Source organism: Bos grunniens, chromosome 11 (genome assembly GCF_055505025.1).
Source record: "Bos grunniens cultivar Pamir isolate PY7600 chromosome 11, Bosgru_T2T1.0, whole genome shotgun sequence".
Lineage (NCBI taxonomy): Eukaryota > Metazoa > Chordata > Mammalia > Artiodactyla > Bovidae > Bos > Bos grunniens.
In genome coordinates, this window is record NC_141175.1 from 86,797,793 (window position 1) to 86,817,407 (window position 19,615).

At 39.0% G+C, this 19,615-nt stretch overlaps 1 protein-coding gene across 5 annotated transcripts in view; it reads left to right on the forward strand.

Annotated features, from left to right (window-relative positions):
• The window catches only part of ATL2 (atlastin GTPase 2), a 67,343-nt gene that overhangs the window by 10,694 nt on the left and 37,034 nt on the right, over positions 1–19,615 (forward strand). For 3 of the 5 annotated variants that reach the window (XM_086327397.1, XM_086327403.1, XM_086327398.1), the window contains exon 2: positions 17,785–18,029. The exons of the other annotated variants lie outside the window; for them this stretch is intronic. In XM_086327397.1, the coding sequence (XP_086183523.1) occupies positions 17,785–18,029 (245 nt within the window). The remainder of the gene's footprint in view (positions 1–17,784; positions 18,030–19,615) is intronic. 5 annotated transcript variants of the gene reach the window in all.

Consider the following 19,615-nt stretch of genomic DNA (forward strand, 5'->3'; position numbering starts at 1 on the left):
GGGTGAGATTTTCTGTAAGACTTTCCTTTAGGAACGTCCTTTCCTACTGAGGACTCTTAAGTTGCAGAACCTAAATAGAATTTTTCTGAGTTTCTGTCTTGTTGCTTAGAGCCTCCCAAGCCATTATTTATTCTAGCATTTCTTAGCTAGTCAACAAAATTCACTTCATAAACTGCCACCTTTTAAAAAATAATCTAATTTAATTTCAGTTGAAAATTTGTAATCTTAAAGTATATGCATGTATATTTAAATGTATGCTTTAAGAGCTGGTTAATATTTGATGATAAACTTTGAGAGAAATATTTTGTGATCTATTTTACATTTTTCTTCTATTTAGATAAATGCATAAAAACATTTTTATTCATTTTTTTTAATAGATTCAGATTTTATTGTTTGCTCAGTGTGGGGAATAATCTAAGTCCTCCATATTGAGGAAAGTCAACTTTGTTTTATATAAACTTAAAAGCCAACCAGAGTCAAATCATGTTTGATAAAATAAACAGTTTTAAATTAGAAGTGAGTATATAATGAACAGTTTTAAATCAGAAGCCAATACTTTGGCCATCTGATGTGAAGAGCCGACTCATTGGAAAAGACCCTGATGCTGGGAAAGACTGAAGGCAGGAGGAGAAGGGGACGACAGCGGATGCAGTGGTTGGATGGCATCACCGACTCGATGGACATGAGTTTGAGCAAGCTCTGGGAGTTGGTGATGGACAGGGAAGCCTAGCATGCTGCAGTCCATGGGGTTGCAGAGTCAAACATGACTGAACAACATTTTTGTCTCCCAGAGAAACCCTGTATATACAATAACTTTTAGTTACCTTGTCTTTTATTAACAATGTTTGGGCATACTAATTTTATCTTTTTTAAATCCTATTTTTAAAGCAGCAGTGGCAATAAGAAAATATCCTTCATTCTTGAAAATATTTTTAGCATAGTCTTGTTGTTAGTTGCTAAGTTGTGTCCATCTCTTTTGCGACCCAATGGACAGGCTCCTCTGCCCATGGCATTTCTCAGGCGAGAATACTGAAGTGGGTTGTTCAGTATTCTTTAATTGGAAACAGCAAAAATTCTATGTCATCACTGCCGGTTACTGTGGAAACAGTAGATTACAAGTGGGAAATAATGTTTGAGTCTTATAGGAAAACATTTTTTTGTTTATCTCATGATTTGAGAGTAATGAAGGAAGGAAATATGAACTACTGTATATGCTCTTTAAAAGTATTTTTAAAGCTTGGTGATTTAGGATGGTCTTGTTGGTCAGATGGGCAAAGCTGATGGGGGAAAGTATCTGATGTATGACATTAGTGGAAGGTCTCCTGGAGTCTTTAAAGTTTTCATTTTTACCATTTGCATCATAGTTCCAGTTTTATAGGAGAGAAATTTAAGTTATTAATAACAGTATTTTATAGGAGCAAATTGTTAAACTCTTTTTTGTGGTACCTGTTTGGCTAATAGCTACTTCTCTTCTTAAAAATGTTTGAAGTCCAAGTTTGTGTCTTTGTCAGTATGCTTATTCTGGGCTGCATCTGTTTGGGCAGGGAAAGGGAAGCCTGCTATTAAACGCTCACCAGGTGATTGATGATGGCTCCAGGCCAATACTTTTCAACCCTAGCTATATATCATATTAACACATTAGAAAAAATTCTATATTTATATTTTGAAAGTAGGGGTGTCTATGTACACTACCTCTTTTCACTTTATACAGCATCCAGAGTAGCTCAGCTAGAGTGGTTAGCAGTCTCTCAGGAAAATGGAGGATTATAGCATAGCTTGAAAACCTGTTTTCCTTTACTGAAAACGTTAGCATCACTGAATGCTACATGAAATAAAATAAAATGAATGGTCTTTACCTTCTAAATACCTGTACAATACCGTGATCATCAGTACTCTGTTCTGTTCAGAGGACTGTCAATGTTGGCATCACAACATTATCAAGTTGGGAGTTAGAAATGCAGTTTTAGCCTCCCATCCCAGGTTGCCTGAATCAGAATGTTCAAGAAGAGCCAGGTGATTCATATGCATTTAAAAAGTTTGAGAAACACTAATGTAGAGGAAATAACACTAAATAAAACCACAGTCAGGTCTCCCTCCACACGGTGGTCCAATCATGTGTTTTCCTTGTCTTAAAAATGAGTGAGTTTGGCTGCATAATCTCTAAAGCCCCTGTGAGTGATATATTAGATTTAATTTTAAATATGGAGGCTAATTTTTCAGCATCTGTACTAGAACTTGAATGCCCTAAAATTTCTTGACATTCTGGGGAGTGTATTCATATATTCTCTTTATGCGTAAACACTTGTAAGGAGTTTAAACATGTCCCCCTCTCCAATTAAGAAAGCTGTTTCTTGAGTTCTTTTAAAAAAATATTCATTGTTTAACCATAATATCTTGGTGTGATGAGGACTCACAGGAATTGATTCACAAAGGAGTGAATTTGTCACTATTGGAGATACTCAGAATTACCTTTTTTGTTTTAATCTTTCGTGGCACCATCCTGCCCCTCCTGGTCACTAAAATGCTGTGGAAGTAGCAGAAACATTGAGAGGTACAGTTTGAGAGACCTTTTCTCACTTCTAATAGCTCTGGTCTATATTTCTATCTTTTGTACTTAGATCTACTTCATTTCCTAATAAAGACTATTAGCCTCACCACATAAAAAACTTACTATTATGGGAAATTTCAGATATGTACAGAAGAGAACAACGTTAGAAACCTGTGTATAAACATCTCCAAGATTAAACGATCATCAATATAATGGCCACTTTGTTTTATCTATTTTCCATACCCAGCCTCCCTACCAGATTACTCTGAAGCAAATAACAGATTATATGAATGTTCTGTGTCTTTAAAAGAGTAAAGCTTTTTAAAGAAACAGCCTTGGTACTATTACCATGCTAGAAAAATAATTCTTTAATACCACATATCCAGAGTTCATATTTCCCTGATTGCTTGAACAAGGCCCCCTCGCTGCCTTTGGTTGATACGGCTCTTAAGTCTCCTTCTCTTTTTTCCCGCCTTTATTTTTTCAATTGTTTGTCCAGGTTTGCTTGTCCAGTGAAATTTCCTATATTCTTGTTTTCTGACTCCATCTCTGTGGTGGTAGTGAATGTGTCTCTTTTCTTTCCCATAGTTAGATCTAGAGGCTTGATCAGTTTGATGTTTTTAAAAATTTTCCTCAAACATATGTCTTTGGTGGTATCTTTTGGTTTCTGATACATCACACTTCAGTTCAGTTTAGTCACTTTGTGTCCAACTCTTTGCGTCCAACTCTTTGCAACCTCAAGGATTGCAGCATGCCAGGCCTCCCTGTCCATCACCAATTCCTGGAGTTTACTCAAACTCATGTCCATTGAGTCAGTGATGCCATCCAACCATCTCATCCTCTGTCGTCCCCTTCTCCTCCCACCTTCAATCTTTCCCAGCATCAGGGTCTTTTCCAGTGAGTCGGTTCTTCACAGCAGGTGGCCAAAGTACTGAAGCTTCAGCTTCAGCATCAGTCCTTCCAATGAGTATTTAGGACTGATTTTCTTTAGGATTGATTGGTTGGATCTCCTTGCAGTCCAAGGGACTCTCTCAAGAGTCTTCTCCAACACCACAGTTCAAAAGCATCAATTCTTTAGCGCTCAGCTTGCTTCATAGTCCAACTCTCACATCCATACATGACTACTGAAAAAACTATAATTTTGACTAGACTGACTTTATAACTTTGACTGACTAGACTTTTGTTGGCAAAGTAATGTCTTTGCTTTTTAATATGCTATCTAGGTTGGTCATAACTTTACTTCCAAGGAGTAAGCGTCTTTTAATTTCATGGCTGCAGTCACCATCTGCAGTGATTTTGGAGTCCCCCCAAAATAAAGCCTATTACTGTTTCCATTGTTTCCCCATCTGTTTGCCATGAAGTGATGGGACCGGATGCCATGATCTTAGTTTTCTGAATGTTGAGTTTTAAGCCAACTTTCTCACTCTCCTCTTTGACTTTCATCAAGAGGCTCTTTAGTTCTTCTCTGCTTTCTACCATAAGGGTGATGTCATCTGCATATCCTGGCAGTCTTGAATCTAGCTTGTGCTTCATCCAACCCGGTGTTTCGCATGATGTCCATGAAACTTTTGATTGTCTCTTTGTAATGTTGCTGCTGCTGCTAAGTCGCTTCAGTGTTTCGACTCTGTGCCACCCTGTAGATGGCAGCCCACCAGGCTCCACAGTCCCTGGGATTCTCCAGGCAAAAACACTGGAGTGGGTTGCCATTTCCTTCTCCAGTGCATGAAAGAGAAAAGTGAAAGTGAAGCCGCTCAATCGTGTCCAACTCTTCACGACCCCATGGTCTGTAGCCCACCAGGCTCCTCCGTCCATGGGAATTTCCAGACAAGAGTACTCGAGTGGGGTGCCATTGTCTTCTCCGCTTTGGATGTTAAGGGTGGGTTAATCTATCCGTTGTAATCTATCCCCTTTGCTTTTCACTCAGTTATCTTAGTAGTCTTGACTCAGTAGTCTTAGTAGTCTTCATGCATTGTTGCCTTTTGAAGTCCTCATTTCTAGGGAATGAAGACTACCTGGATTTTCTTCAAGACCTTACTACTTAATTGTTTCCTGGATAAACAGTCTTAAGTCAGATCATTAGTTCCTGTAAGTGTGTTTTATTTTCAGTTGAGTTTTGTTTTAGAGAATCTTTCTATATCGTGCTTGATCTTGAAAATAAATGAAAAGAAAATTGGACAAAAATTTTTCAGGCATTGATTAAGAATATAAACTAGACACGTAACATATAAATAAATAAATGAATGTATTATTACTTAGTAATGATCATATGGCTTCCCTGATGGCTCAGTGGTAAAGAATCCACCTGCCAGTACTGGAGACTTAACGTCCCATTCCTGGGTTGGGAAGATCCCCTGGAGAAGGAAATAACCTAAGTCCAGTATTCTTGCCTGGAAAATCCCATGGACAGAGGAGCCTGGTGGGCTGCAGTCCATGGAGTCGCAAAAGAGTCAGACAGGACTTAGCAACTAAACAATAATAATGATTATATATTTACTGCTACTACAACCTTTTAAGGAATATTTTTTCTTAAACTAGGGTTGCTGAATTATTAGATGGACCAGGGGTCGAACCCGTGTCTTCTGCAGTGGAAGCATGGAGTCCTAACCACCAGACTGCCAGGGAATTCCCTATAACCAGCCTCTTCTTAAGAGCAAGATAAAGTGCAAGTCAGGAGTCCTTCATTCCTTGGTAGAATTTGCTTTAGCAAGTTAAGTCTGCATTATTCCAAAGATCTTATAATTATTTCCAAAATTAATATTAAAATTGTTTCATATTTTTCTTGGTGATTCTTTAAAACTTTGAATAGCAGATGTCTTCAGTGATTACTTGCTTTTTCCACTTTGAAAGTGCTTTGTAGCTGAACTATTTTGAGTGGTGACTACATTGACCTACAGATCTCTGCAGCCTTCAGTTATATTTTCTTGTCTTTCACAACTGTATTTTGTTGAACATGATAGTTTGAACCTGAAAGATAACTCGTACTCTGTCATAACTCACTTCTGTAGATTTAAATGCCATCCTTTATTTCTAGAGTGACAATTTTTTTATTTAAGATTTTTTTTGGGTGATCTACTATTTTTATTTTTTTTTGAGATCATAGTTAAAGCAAAAAAGTTCCAGAGTTTGAAGAAAATATACAAAAAGCAGAGAGCAGAGTATGTATTTATGTTGAGCACTGACTCCAGATTTTTTTTTGCTGGATTATTAACCTCAGCTCATTAGCCGATGATCCTTAATTTTGAGTTGTTCACAGTGTTTATAGTTATAGATTTGAATTTTGACCCTGATTGTGGTAATATTAATTGTAATAAAGGTCATGGAAGCAGAGTAGGGTTATTGAAAATAGAACCATTTCTTTCTGAGGCTTTGTCTGTATGTCTGTAAGAGAGGCAGCAATGGGACTTTAACTAGTTCTGTTGTGTGTTTACAGCCAGTTCCAGCTTTTTAACCCCATTCAGTTGAGAGAACCACAATTATTCTAATGGGAAAAACACAGTTTGCTTTATAATGTTAAATTGAAACGAAACATTCTTGACTGAGCATTCTGTAAGAAGTAAATCACTGATATATTATGCAAGCAGCTGTACATCAACTAAATCTTCTAGTTTTCAGCGTTAAATTATGTGTTGTATACAAGGTACCCCTCTGTGCTCTAAAATATGCAAGCAGCACATGATTGTTTTTGAATTTAAAAAACTGTCTGCAAAATATACTGTTTAAGCATTTAATAATTTGCTACTGTTGAATTAAGGGGCTTCCCTGGTAGCTCAGTGGTAAAGAATCCGCCTGCCAAGCAGGAGACGTGGGTTCAAGCCCTGGGTCTTGAAGATCCCCTGGAGAAGGAAATGACAATCCAGTCTGTATTCTTGCCTGGGAAATCTTATGGACAGAGGAGCCTGGTGGGCTACAGTTCGCGGGGTCGCAAAAGTCAGACACGACTTAGCGACTAAACATAGAGTTAAAGTAACTTCTGGGTTACAGTTTATGACTATGTGTTTTCTTAAAGCTGCCTAGATTATGAATAGACAGTTCATACAAGAGGAAACAAATATGCATAGAAAAATGATCAGTCTCAGTCAAGGATATGCGTATTAAAGCAAAATGGATACTGTGACTAAAGAAATGAGTTTTAAATTTTCATTTTAGTTTATGTTTTAAAAACAATTTTGTCAGTATAGGTTTACATATGAATGGAAAGTGATTTTTTGGTATTTGATTCAGTTATTGGAAAACTTATGTTGGGAACACCTTGTGTATGTGAATCTTATTGAGTTGTAAATTTTATGAAATCTGAGTGATCATGTATTTTTAATAAGCATTTAATGTCTGAGTTGAAAGGTGCTATAAGTGTGAAATACACAGTGAATTTCAAAGACAGTGTGAAAGAGAAATGTATATGCCTTAATTTTAAAACATTGATTTTGAGTCAAAATGAGAATATTGACTATTTGTCATAATTTTTAAAAATCTTCTACATACTTTATAAACCCCACATTGCAGTCTATATTTTTGTTCTATATGATCAATTACCTTTTAAGGACATTACTTGGGGGAAACAACCAGTTTTTTATTTTTGTATCCATTTATTTGCTACTTTGGATACTATAGGAAGGAGTGAGGAGGCTTTCCATCTGGTATCATTTCTTTTCAGCTTGAAGAATGAAGAACATCATTTAGCATCTCATGTAAAGCATATCTTCTGGTGACAAATTTGTGTAGCTTTTTTGCTCATTGTCTATATACTGGTTTCATTTTTCAATAATAGTTTCTGAATATAGAAGTCTCAATTGGCATTCTTTTTTTAATTTAAAGATATTATTTTTTTGTCTTCTGGCTTCCATTGCTTCTGATGAAAAGTAGTCATTTGAATTATTCCCTTTACTGTCTGGTGGCTTAGATGCTAAAGAATCCTGCAGAAGACCTGGGTTCCATCCCTGGGTTGGAAAGATCCCCCGGAGAAGGGAATGACTGCCCACTCCAGTATTCTGGCCTGGAGATTTCCATGGATTGTATAGGCCATTGGGTCTCGAAGAGTTGGACACAGCTCAGTGACTTTCACTTTCTTCACCACATCATTTCTTTAAAAATTTTCCCTTTATCTTTGGTTTTTAGCAGTCTGACTGATGTGGTTTTCTTTTTGTGTTTACCCTATTTGAGGTTTGCTTTTTGGATCTTTAAGTCTCTGACACCAAATTTAGTAACATTTGACTCAGTTCAGTTCAGTCACTCAATCATGTATGACTCTTTGCGACCCCATGGACTGCAGCATGCCAGTCTTCCCTGTCCACCAACTCCCCAAGCTTGCTCAAACTCATGTCCATCCAGTTGGTGATGCCATCTGAACATCTCATCCTTTGTCGTCCCATTCTCCTCCTGCCTTCAATCTTTCCTAGCATCAGGATCTTTTCTAATGAGTCAGTTCTTTCTCATCAGTGACCAGAGTCTGTCCAGTGAATATTTCATTTTAATTATTGTACTTTTCAGCTCTAGAATATTCATTTGTTTTCTATTCATCTATTTATTGGCTGAAACTCCCTAACTGTTCACTTGTTAAGAGCTTATTGAACATATTTGTAATGTCTTCTTTAACGCTTTTGTTGAACATCTGGGCCACTGCAGGATTGTTTTTCTGCAGCTGCTTTTTTTTTTCTTTACTGTGGGCCACATTTTCTTCTCTGCATTTCTGATGATTTCTGATCATGTTCTTTAATTGTACATTAGCATTCTGGAGATTCTGGATTCTGTTGTCTGATTTGTGTTGTGGCTCAAAGTTCAGTTACGAATTGCTCTTGACCTTTTATAGGCTTGACTTTGTTATCTTTTTAGTATGACTCTGTAGAAAGCTTAGAGGAAATCCTCCTAACTTGGGGATACTAAATCTCCGAAGTGTCTCCTCTCTTTTCAGGTCTTAGTGTTAGGCTTTGTTTGGGTGAATCTTCAGTAGATCTAAAAATAGATAAGCATGGGCTTTGAATCTAAGGTATGGCATTCCTGGTGTTTTAGCTTTCTGCCTGAGGTGTTCTGCCCACAGTGGCTGGGCCAAAATGTCACAGCGTCCCAGTACAGTTTGACTTCTGGTATCTCTGTTGCTCTTGCAACCCTGTGGTTGCTGCTTTTTGGTGAGCCTTGTGTAGTGTGCCTGGGAAGCTTATCACCCTTGGCCAGGGACTTCTGGGCTCTGCCTCTGTGTTGGTGGTGTTTAGTCTCAGTCGTGTCTGGCTCTTTGCGACCCCATGGACTGCAGCATGGTGGGCTTCTCTGTCCTTCACCGTCTCCCGGTTTGCTCTGACTCATGTCCACTGAGTTGGTGATGCCATCCAACCATCTTGTTCTCTGTCAGCTCCTTCTCCTCCTGCCTTCTGCCTTTCCCTGCATCAGGGTCTTTCCTAATGGCTCTTCACATCAGGTGGCCAAAGTATCGGAGCTTCAGCTTCAGCATCCGTCCTTCCAATGAATACTTCTGCATAGTTCCTTTTTCTCTGTCCTGCCTCACAGCTTCCCATCCCACTGCCTTTAGTAGTCCTGAACTCAGATCTTTGCTTGTGCTTTGGTTCCCCACTCTAGTTTAGGAAATTGTTCCTAGGCAGAGAGTGGCCGTGGATGTATGTATGTGTGCGTGCGCAGAGTGGCTGTGGATGGGGGGGTGGGGGGTGTGATCTTTTCCCAAGGATTCTTCTGTCTGTTGTACAGTGCTTGAAAAAAGATGCCTTGTATATTTAGTTTAGTTTTATAGTTTGTGGCAGAGGGCCAGTCTGGTAGCAGTTATTCTAATGACTGAAAGAAGAAGCCTCAAATGTTTCTGTCTCCCACTGCAACTCCCAAGTGAGCCTGTGTTTTTAAAAACAAAGCAAAACAGAATTGGGGAAGATTTGTACTACTTTGTGATCTGCCTTTTTCCTGGTGATTTTATACCAGTCTTAAAGATATCTTTAATTTCTTAAATGTGTATATGTGTTTTAAAACTGCATAATATGTGAATATGTAGTTAAAATATTAGGCCAGTTTCCAGTTTTGAGACATTCAGCATTAATTTTCCCTACCATAAATAACACTGATAAACCAACTTGTATATCTTTGTTAGTATCTTTATTTATTTTCTTGTAATAAATATCTAGAAATAGATTTACCATGATATAACGTCTTTAAAGCTTTTAAAATATGTGCTGAAATAAACTTTTGAGCACTTATATACTATTTTTATTTTGTTACAGAGTGTGGATGTGGAACAAATAAATACCAGACACCAAAATATCACTTTGCTTTTGTTGAATAGCTAATTTTTGTAAATAGACTAAATGCACTGAGTCCAGGCCACTTTCCACAAAAATTTGTTTTAAGTTTTTATTTGGAATGTGAGTAATAAAATATACTTTCATTGCTTCTGAAAAGTGAAATACTTTTTACTTGGTTCTCTTTCTACAAGTTGAGTTTTGGGTTGATGTAACCTAATGCTAGTAGCATTTTATTGTAATGTAGATTTACAGCACCTTTTATTGTATAGCTTCTACTTAAGCTTGAAGTTTTCAAATGTACTTAGGTCAGTCCTGATGTGTCACTTTTCCTGTTGGAATATGTACTGAATGTATGAGTTTGGCAAATATAAGAAAAAAAGCAAAATGATAGGTGTCTTTTTTTTTTAATAATTGACTTTTACGTTTTAAAGCAGTTTAAAACGGTTCACAGCAAAATAGAGCACAAAGAATGCTGGGCCCCCCACTTCCTCACACACCTGCAGCCCTATCAATATCCCACACCAGAGTGGTATATTTGTTATAGTCAGCAAACTTTCATTGACACATTATTATCATCCAAAGTCCAGAGTTTACGGTAGGTTTCAACTTTTTTGGGAGTTGTATATTCTGTGGGTTTTGGCAAATGTATAATGACATATCTGTAACATTAGTTTCATAGCCCTAAAATTCCTCTGTGCTCCACCTACTCATCTCTGTTTTCCCCAACCCTTGGTAAATACTGACTTTTGTTTTTAAACAAAGGTAGTGTCTTTTTTTTTTTTTTTTTGTAGGCCTTGTAGCAAATAGGTTAAGTATTTGTAGCAAATAGGTTAAGTATATTAGGAAAGCTATATTGGCGGGCTGAAACCTACTTTCCCAGCAATCTCTTAGTACTGAAAAGTGGAAATTGAAATCAGTATTCTCCACATAGAATTTAACTTCAGTTTAAAAACTTCCCTGGTGGCTCAGATGGTAAAGCGTCTGTCTACAATGCGGGAGACCAGGGTTCGATCCCTGGGTTGGGAAGATCCCTTGGAGAAGGAAATGGCAATCCACTCCGGTACTATTGCCTGGAAAATCCCATGGACAGAGGAGCCTGGTAGGCTACAGTCCATGGGGTCGCAAAGAGTCAGACACGACTGAGCAACTTCATGTTACACGTTATGTTACGTAAAATCTTAAGTAATGCTAAATTTAAAAAGACTTCCGCTTGTAGGTGATCACTATTCATATTTACAGGTAGTCTAAATAAATTTGCATATAATTCTTAATTTTTTTTCCAGTGGCCTAAATCAGTATTTGTGAATGAAATACTTTGCCTATATGTAGTCCAGACTTGGTCTAGCAAGTATGGTGGGAGTGAAGTTAGCTGAGCCATGGGACTGTGCTCCAGAATATCTTTGCAGCATTGGCGACACCTCCTTTTATTATCTGTTGACTGGAAATAGTGACAAATACGCTGCCTGTGTATCTGTAATATCTATCTTTATCCATGATATTAAAGGAAAACAGGCTACTGTAGCCAACTAATTTAGGTGAAATTTCAAGATAACAAAGATTTCCTGCCAGATGGTTATTTTTTGTTTTTATTTTTAAGAAACCAACTAAGACTTTCTTTACATTAAAGATAAGACTACTTGTTGGTTTTAACAAAATCAGCAATCTCCATATTTGGTCATTGTGATATTTTAGCACTTACTGGTTTTGAGTTCTTTTAATTGTGCACGTGAGTACGTGGTCAGTTGTGCTTGGCTCTTTGTGGTCCCATGTATGTATGTAGCCCACCAGGCTCCTCTGTCCATGGAATTTTCCAGGCAAGAGTACTGGAGTGGGTTGCCATTTCTTACTCCAGGGTCTTTTTAATTAAAATGTGTTGTTAGATCTTTGTACTTTTATTTGTGATTTTTGTGATAAATATACTACTCTTGAGTTGCTAGAAGTATTTCCCCAAACTAATTATATGATTGTTAAATTTCCTTATAAAATGGGTGGGAAGGGGCATGTGTAAAACTCCTGAGTAAAATATGTACATTTCATTCCTTCAAGAAATATTTATTAAACACTTGCTAGGTGCCAAGCGGTTTTCTAAATGCTAAGAGCAAGAGTAGTCAACAGGGTGATTAGGATCCTTCTTTTGGTGGCCTGCACCTTCTATGCAGGAGGGGGAGCGATGATGTACACATGTAAATGAATGAAAAAAGGTCATTTTTAAATACTGAAAAAGGCTCTGGGGGAGAAAAACCCTGTTCTGTTAAAGTGATGGGTAGGATCTGTAATTTAGACAGAGTGACTAAGGAAAGCCACATGGAGGAGATAACATTTGCAGTGACACCTAAATGATGGAGAAGCAAGCCACTTGAATTTCCAGGGACAGAGCTTTCCAGATGGGGAAGAATACAAGACAGAGATTTTAAGGTAGGGAACAGGTTTGGCCTATTCAAGGAACAGCAGGAGGGCTGGATTGCCCAGAACTGTGGAGGCTGTGATCAGGAACTTAGATTTTTTTCCCCTCTATTTTCTGGTTACAGTGGGAAACTAGCTGAGGGTGTTCCGCAAGGGTTGCTAATCTAGGGGGCATATAATAAATGAGCACTGACATACATATGCAAATGACGGGTGCATAGAATGTGGGGGCTTGTGGGGGGACTGGGAACCTTGGGAGAAGACATTCATGAGGCAGTGACGTTTAAACTGAGGCGTAAGGAATTAATTAGGGGAACAGCATGGGAAAGAGCATTCCACACAGAGGAATAGCATGGTGAAATATGAGTCTAGAAAGAGCTTAGTGGCATAAGGCTCTGAAAAAGGCTAGCTTGTCTATTTGTAGTTTATGGAGGGGAAATAGCACCAAACGGGGCAGGAGAGATTTGGCAGTGAGTACAGGGTTTTATGACAAAGGTCCGTCTAGTCAAAAGCTATGGTTTTTCCAGTAATCATGTATGGATGTGAGAATTGGACCGTAAAGAAAGCTTAGCGCCAAAGAATTGATGCTTTTGAACTGTGGTGTTGGAAAAAACACTTAGAGTCCCTTGGACTGCAAGGAGATCCAACCAGTCCATCCTAAAGGAAATCAGTCCTGAATATTCATTGGAAGGACTGATGCTGAAGCTGAAGCTCCAATACTTTGGCCACCTAATGCAAAGAACTGACTCAATGGAAAAGATCGTGATGCTGGGAAACACTGAAGGTAGGAGAAGGGGCAGACAGAGGATGAGATGGTTAGATGGCATCACCGACTTGTTGGACATGAGTTTGAGCAAGCTCCAGGAGTTGGTGGTGGATAGGGAAGCCTGGCATGCTGCAGTCTTTGGGGTAGCAAAGAGTCGTTCATGACTGAGCGACTGAACTGAATTGAACAGGATTTTATGAGGCACGTGTACGATTTTAGCTGTTAATCCTCTGTAACAGTGATTTTAATGAGAGTAACTTAATCACTAGTGCATTTAATATTATTAGTAGTTGCTACTCTGTGAGGATTAGATTGGAGAAGGGGGCGAGAATGGAGACCAGTTTGGTTCCACTTTAAGTGAGCTAGGATGGTGTTTTTGCTTTCACTTTTGTCTCAAGTTTAAAGGATTTATTAAACAAAATAAGCCACTCATTATATATAAATAAATAATACAAATATTTATTAGAGAATCATCTAGCTAACATTCAGTTCAGTTCAGTTGCTCAGTCGTGTCCAACTCTTTGCAACCCCATGAATCACAGCACTCCAGGCCTCCCTGTCCATCACCAACACCCGGAGTTCACTCAAACTCACGTCCATCGAGTCGGTGATGCCATCCAGCCATCTCATCCTCTGTCATCTCCTTCTCCTCCTGCCCCCAATCCCTCCTAGCATCAGAGTCTTTTCCAATGAGTCAGCTCTTCGCATGAGGTGGCCAAAGTACTGGAGTTTCAGCTTCAGCATCAGTCCTTCCAATGAACACCCAGGACTGATCTCCTTTAGGATGGACTGGTTGGATCTCCTTGCAGTCCAAGGGACTCTCAAAAGTCTTCTCCAACACCACAGTTCAAAAGCATCAATTCTTCGGTGCTCAGCTTTCTTCACAGTCCAACTCTCACATCCATACGTGACCACTGGAAAAACCATAGCCTTGACTAGATGGACCTTTGTTGGCAAAGTAATATCTCTGCTTTTCAATATGCTATCTAGGTTGCTAACATTAAAAGAATATACTAACATTAAAAGAAAAGAGAAATAGAGCAGAAGATACATTACCTAATTGGTTTTAACCAACATTCAGACTTAAACAACTCTAGAAAGTCTCGTGATGCAGCACATCTGGAGTCCCAATTGGGAAAAGGTCCCAGGGGTCCACTCTGTGGGTGAGATGTCAAAGATTGCAGTTTGGGGTTCCCATTTATAATCCCAGGATGCACACTGATATCATAATCAATCTGTGACCAAATTGCAAGCCTCAGTTCAGTTCAGTCGCTCAGTTGTGTCCGACTCTTTGCGACCCCATGAACCGCAGCACGCCAGACCTCCCTGTCCATCACCAACTCCGGGAGTTCACTCAGTCCATCGAGTCGGTGATGCCATCCAGCCATCTCATCCTCTGTCATCCCCTTTTCCTCCTGCCCTCAATCCCTCCCAGCATCAGAGTCTTTTCCAATTGCAAGCCTAGTTTCCTGTTAATGCTGTTTGTTTTGTCTTGTAAAACTTGGAATGTTGTTAAGCCTGAGGCTTGGTTGGCCAGGCCCACTTCAGGGGCTCAGCCATCTCAAAATTTTTCCCCCCTTTTGTCTGCAACTCTTGCACTCACAGCAGGCAGTCACTCTAGGTCACTCACAGACCAAGCAGTGTCCCGGCAGTTTGGAAGCTAGGTCAGAGGTCTACTTTGCTTTGTCTCTGAAGCCTAAACAAGACTATTTATTTAATTTCCCTGACAGATGGTGGTGATGAGAATACGGATGGTATCAGTAGAGATTTTGAGTGAAGACAGATTTAGGACCTTGGTTAGATTTAGGGGTATGGAAAAGGAGAAATGTATCATGGACAGGCCTCAGGTGTGTACCTGCAAATGGGTAGATGGTGATGTTACATAGCGACACTGGTCAATTAAAGGTCACTGCAGAGATTTAGCATTCTAAGGTTGCAAATAAAAGCTTCTCCTATGGGATTGATTATTTTAAAATTACAGTGCAGTGTGTGCTCAGTCACGTCTGACTCTGCGTCCCTGTGGACTGTAGCCTATCAGGCTCCTCTGTCCATGGGAGTTTTCCAGGCAAGAATACTGGAGTGAGTTGCCATTTCCTTTCTCCAGGGGATCTTTCGGACTAAAGGATCCAACTTTCATCTCGTGTCTCCTTCACTGGCAGGCGGATTCTTTACCCCTGAGCCATTTACTGTCACCTTATGACAAGCACATATAATGCTTACTATGTATTAAGCATATTTCAACTCATTGAATCCTGATGACTTAATGGGGTCGGTGCTGTGACTATCCCCATGTTACAGATGAGAAGACAGGCACAGAGAAGTTAAAAGACATATATCTAGACAGTTTTGCTTCCTGCTTCATTCTTAACTACTAATTAGGCTTAGAAGGTTTTAATCACACAGTTTGCATACTGTGTGGTAATTATCTAGACTCACCTAATGATACATTAAATTGGCATTTAACTGTGTTAGACTTTTCCTGGGAAGTTTACTTTTTTTGTGCATTCAGATAGCATACCTGGCTATATCTTTATAGCATTGGAACAAGCAGTGGTAATATCCTCTTTAATTAAATATTGCTTTCTTTTATTTTCTAAAATTCTTTGAAATTGCTTAGTCTTTATGTATGTGTGTATGTGTGTGTGTGCGCTAAGTCACTTCAGTCGTGTTTGATTTTTTGCGACCCTATGGACTGTAGCCCGCCAGGCTCCTCTGTCTATGTGATTCTCCAGGCAAGAATACTGGAGTGGGTTACCATGCCCTCCTCCAGGGGATCTTCCTGACCCAGGGATCGAACCTGCATCTCTTATGTCACCTGTATTGGCAGGCAAATTCTTTACCACTAGTGCCACCCTAAGTCTTTGAAATTGCTTGGTCTTTGTATTGTTACTGTTTGCAGCACCTTTTGAAATAGTGTTGATTTTACTTTGTACATTAAATGTGGCTCATAAAGTGAAGGTAAAGGCTCTAATGTGCGTGCATACTCAGTCGCTCCACTTCTTGTGTCCAACTTCTTGTGACCCCGTGGACTGTAGCCCGCCAGGCTGTCCTGTCCGTGGAATATTTCAGGCAAGAATACTGGAGTGGGTTGCCATTTCCCCCTCCAGGGGGTCTTCCCACCCAGTGATTGAACCTGCATTGGCAGGTGGATTCTTTATCACTTTGCCACCTGGGAAGCCTGAAGTCTCTAATAATCTTTGGAAATCACATAAGCTAGATGTTTCTTTTTGTAAAGAGACTAAAAATTCATTAAAGTGGGTGTGTGATCTTTGCTCTGAGAATAGTGTCTCTGTGGACTGATATTGGCACACTAATAATGAGCCACTCCTCAGTGGACTGGCTGTCTCCTCCTCTGAGAGGAGAGGCTGTCATTGGGTTGAACGTAGTAGATGCTATATATTTCCTTAGATCGGAAACTGGCACTTAGACAAGCGCGAGGGGGAGAGTCTCTTAAAGACACTCATGTGGGAAAAGGATAAGATCCCCCAGGAGTGTACTAGTGGGATCAAGCAGTTGATAGGGAAGAAAGGCAGACAAGGGATTATGGTACATAGCCTCTGAAACTAGCCATTTGCTGTTTAGTCGCTAAGTTGTGTCCAACTCTTTTGTGACCCCATGAACTGTAGCCTGCCAGGCTCCACGGTCCATGGGATTTCCCAGGCAAGAATACTGGAGTGGGTTGCCATTTCCTTTACCAGATAGATGATCTTCCCTGTGCAGAGATTTAACCTGCGTCTCCTGCATTGGCAGGCAGGTTCTTTACCACTGGGCCACCACTAGCTATTCGGTGGGTTTAAAAAACAGAACGGAACAAAATAGAAACCTTAACTTTAGGATTGTTACTTTTCCACCACTATTCAGTGAAGTTCTTCTGCAAAGGTTAACTTCTTGTTGTGTGCTGGGTGAACAAAAGAGTTTATGTAGCTGTTTCTTAGTGAAAGTCGCTCAGTTGTGTCCTGCTCTTTACGACCCCATGGGCTATATAGGACATGGAATTCTCCAGGCCAGAATACTGGGGTGGGTAGCCTTTCCCTTCTCCAGGGGATCTTCCCAACCCAGGAATTGAACTGGGGTCTCCTGCATTGCAGGCAGATTCTTTACCAACTGAGCTAGCTGTTTCTTAGGAGTTATGTAATTTTGAAAGGGTATTTATGGTGTTTGGTGAGAAAGGGTCCTAGAGGCAAACGAAACTCTGTCCCTCACTAATTGTCCTTCTTGTGTCTTCCACTGAAACATTAATCATGTGCTCTGTTTTAATAAGGAAGGCTATTCTTTTAGGTAACTTTTATTAAATTAGGACCCATTAGCTTTATCATATGCCATTTTGGAAAACTTTTTAGGATCCTAACAATTATATATATATATACACACACATGTATATATTTATATATATTCATACACATAAATAAATATATATATTTTAGTCTTTGTAACTTGGAATTTTTCCAGGTGAGTCTGGGGGGAAGAATGGAATCTGAATTATTAGGTGAAATTGATAGTTTCTGTGTGCATCCAGTAGCAGGAGTTGTTTATGGCTGAATACAGTGTTCATGAACAGTGATGCTCACATTTAGCTGTTAAGACTTAATTGAGGCCATATTTAGTATTGCTGCTTATCTGTATATATAGTAGGAAAGTGACTGGTATTCTTGGTCCTAATATTACAGAGGGAGTGAGACGTTCAGTATGTATTTGAGCATCACTTTTGTAACTATTTCCAAATGACCTATAATGGGGAAGAAGTTATTTGAAATATTGCTTTAGTTGTGGTCCTTTAGGAAAAAGTTCAGAATGCAGGAATTAAAGTAACCTGTTTCTCTCTTTTTTAACTCTAGGTGAGAATTATGAAGATGATGACCTAGTAAACTCTGATGAGGTTATGAAGAAACCATGTCCAGTACAGATTGTCCTTGCACATGAAGATGACCATAACTTTGAGCTTGATGAAGAAGCTTTGGAGCAGATATTACTACAGGAACACATACGAGACCTAAACATAGTAGTGGTGTCTGTGGCAGGAGCTTTCCGTAAAGGGAAATCATTTCTGCTGGACTTCATGCTTAGATATATGTATAACAAGGTGAATAGTGTCTTTTAAATTGAACCAAGTTAAACACAAAAATTACCAACCAGTCTTGTTTAAAAATAATAGATAAAAAGCAGTAAGAACTGTATCTTTAGTTTTAAAAAATATAGTTCTTGATAAGACTTCTCAGTTAAGACAGTAATGTAAGTTTGTTTGAGCTCTTGATTCTTCTTCATCTCCCATCTCCATAATTCCTCTTTGCAGGTAGTACATATTGAGGCATATGATTGAGCACCTGTGTACAATGTGTTCCAAGCATTGTAACTCTAACTCAGAATGTCTGAGTGTACTTTAAATTTCCTGAGTATTGTTCAGTCTCTCCTATTTTGTATTTCCTCACACCTTCCCCTTCTTGATCACCTTTGCAGTAATGGGTGAAGTAGGCTGATAGAGACTTCTGAAAAGGTATACTTATGCTCCTCAAATAAGTCTCCTTTAGAGAATTTTTCTTTTTGAGGTAAGATTCAGTTCCTTAAAGTGACTTCCATGGCCTTCCATGATCTCTAAGCCTCATTCCTCACCTCTGTAGTTTTTGCAGTTCCTTGACTATGCCATATTCTCTCTCAAATGTTGCTGTATTGTTGGCTTATTTTTTCACTGAAAGCCTTCCATGATTTCTAAGACTATGTTATGACTGTATGGCTCAGGTCATGTGTTGCATTGATACTACTTTAGTTACTTATTTTTCCTGGCTAGTGTAACCTCTGTCAGGAGTGGCCTTATCTTGATTACCATGTCTCTCGTGCCTGGCACAGTAATTGGCCCATAGTAAGCACTTATTTTCTATTTTGACTAATGAATCACCCTTTCTATTTTCACTTTTTGACAGTTGTTATTTTCCAGACAATTGTTATTTCCTTCCCTTTCCCTGACTTCAACTTTCTTCCCTGGAAAAAAAGCAAAAAAAAAAAAAGAATTTCTCCCCGACTTGAGTCAGAATATTTTTCTAATAGTTGGGCTGAGGGAATGAGAGTTTGGTAGGAACTAAGAAGGAGGAATTGAAATTTTGGAGTGGAACACTTAGTGGGGAACGGCTTTATAGGAAGAGGCTAGATGTTCAGAAGGCCACGTGAAGGTGCTGGAAGTGACACTTAGAATTACGTAATTGTCTAAACATCTGTCGTGGTGTTCATCTGTACGAATTCTGTGTAAAATCTGTAACTGGCTGTGTATGTGCCTTGAAATTAAGTAATAAGGCAAACATTCCTAGTTGATTTTCCAGGAAGCTTTTCAGAATTCTTTTTCTAGGAATCTTTTCAGGCATACTTAAATACACCTGAGTATCAAGGATATAGTTCATGTTAAAGAACACTATTTTGCAGAAATTGGGAGTTGAGAAAGATACAGTAAAGTTTTTCCACTTGATTATTTTCCAGAATTTTACATCTGAAATAGAGAAATGTATAATGACTTATTCTTAAAAAAAAAAAAAAAAAAGAAAAACTACATTTAAAGATGATGAATTTCTGTATTTTGAGGCTCTAACTTCTTAAGTTAGCTTGTATATATTGTATCTATCTGTGTCTGGCTGTTCACTGCAAGTGTGTTTGATTCCACGTAGGTGACAGAATGTTAGAAGG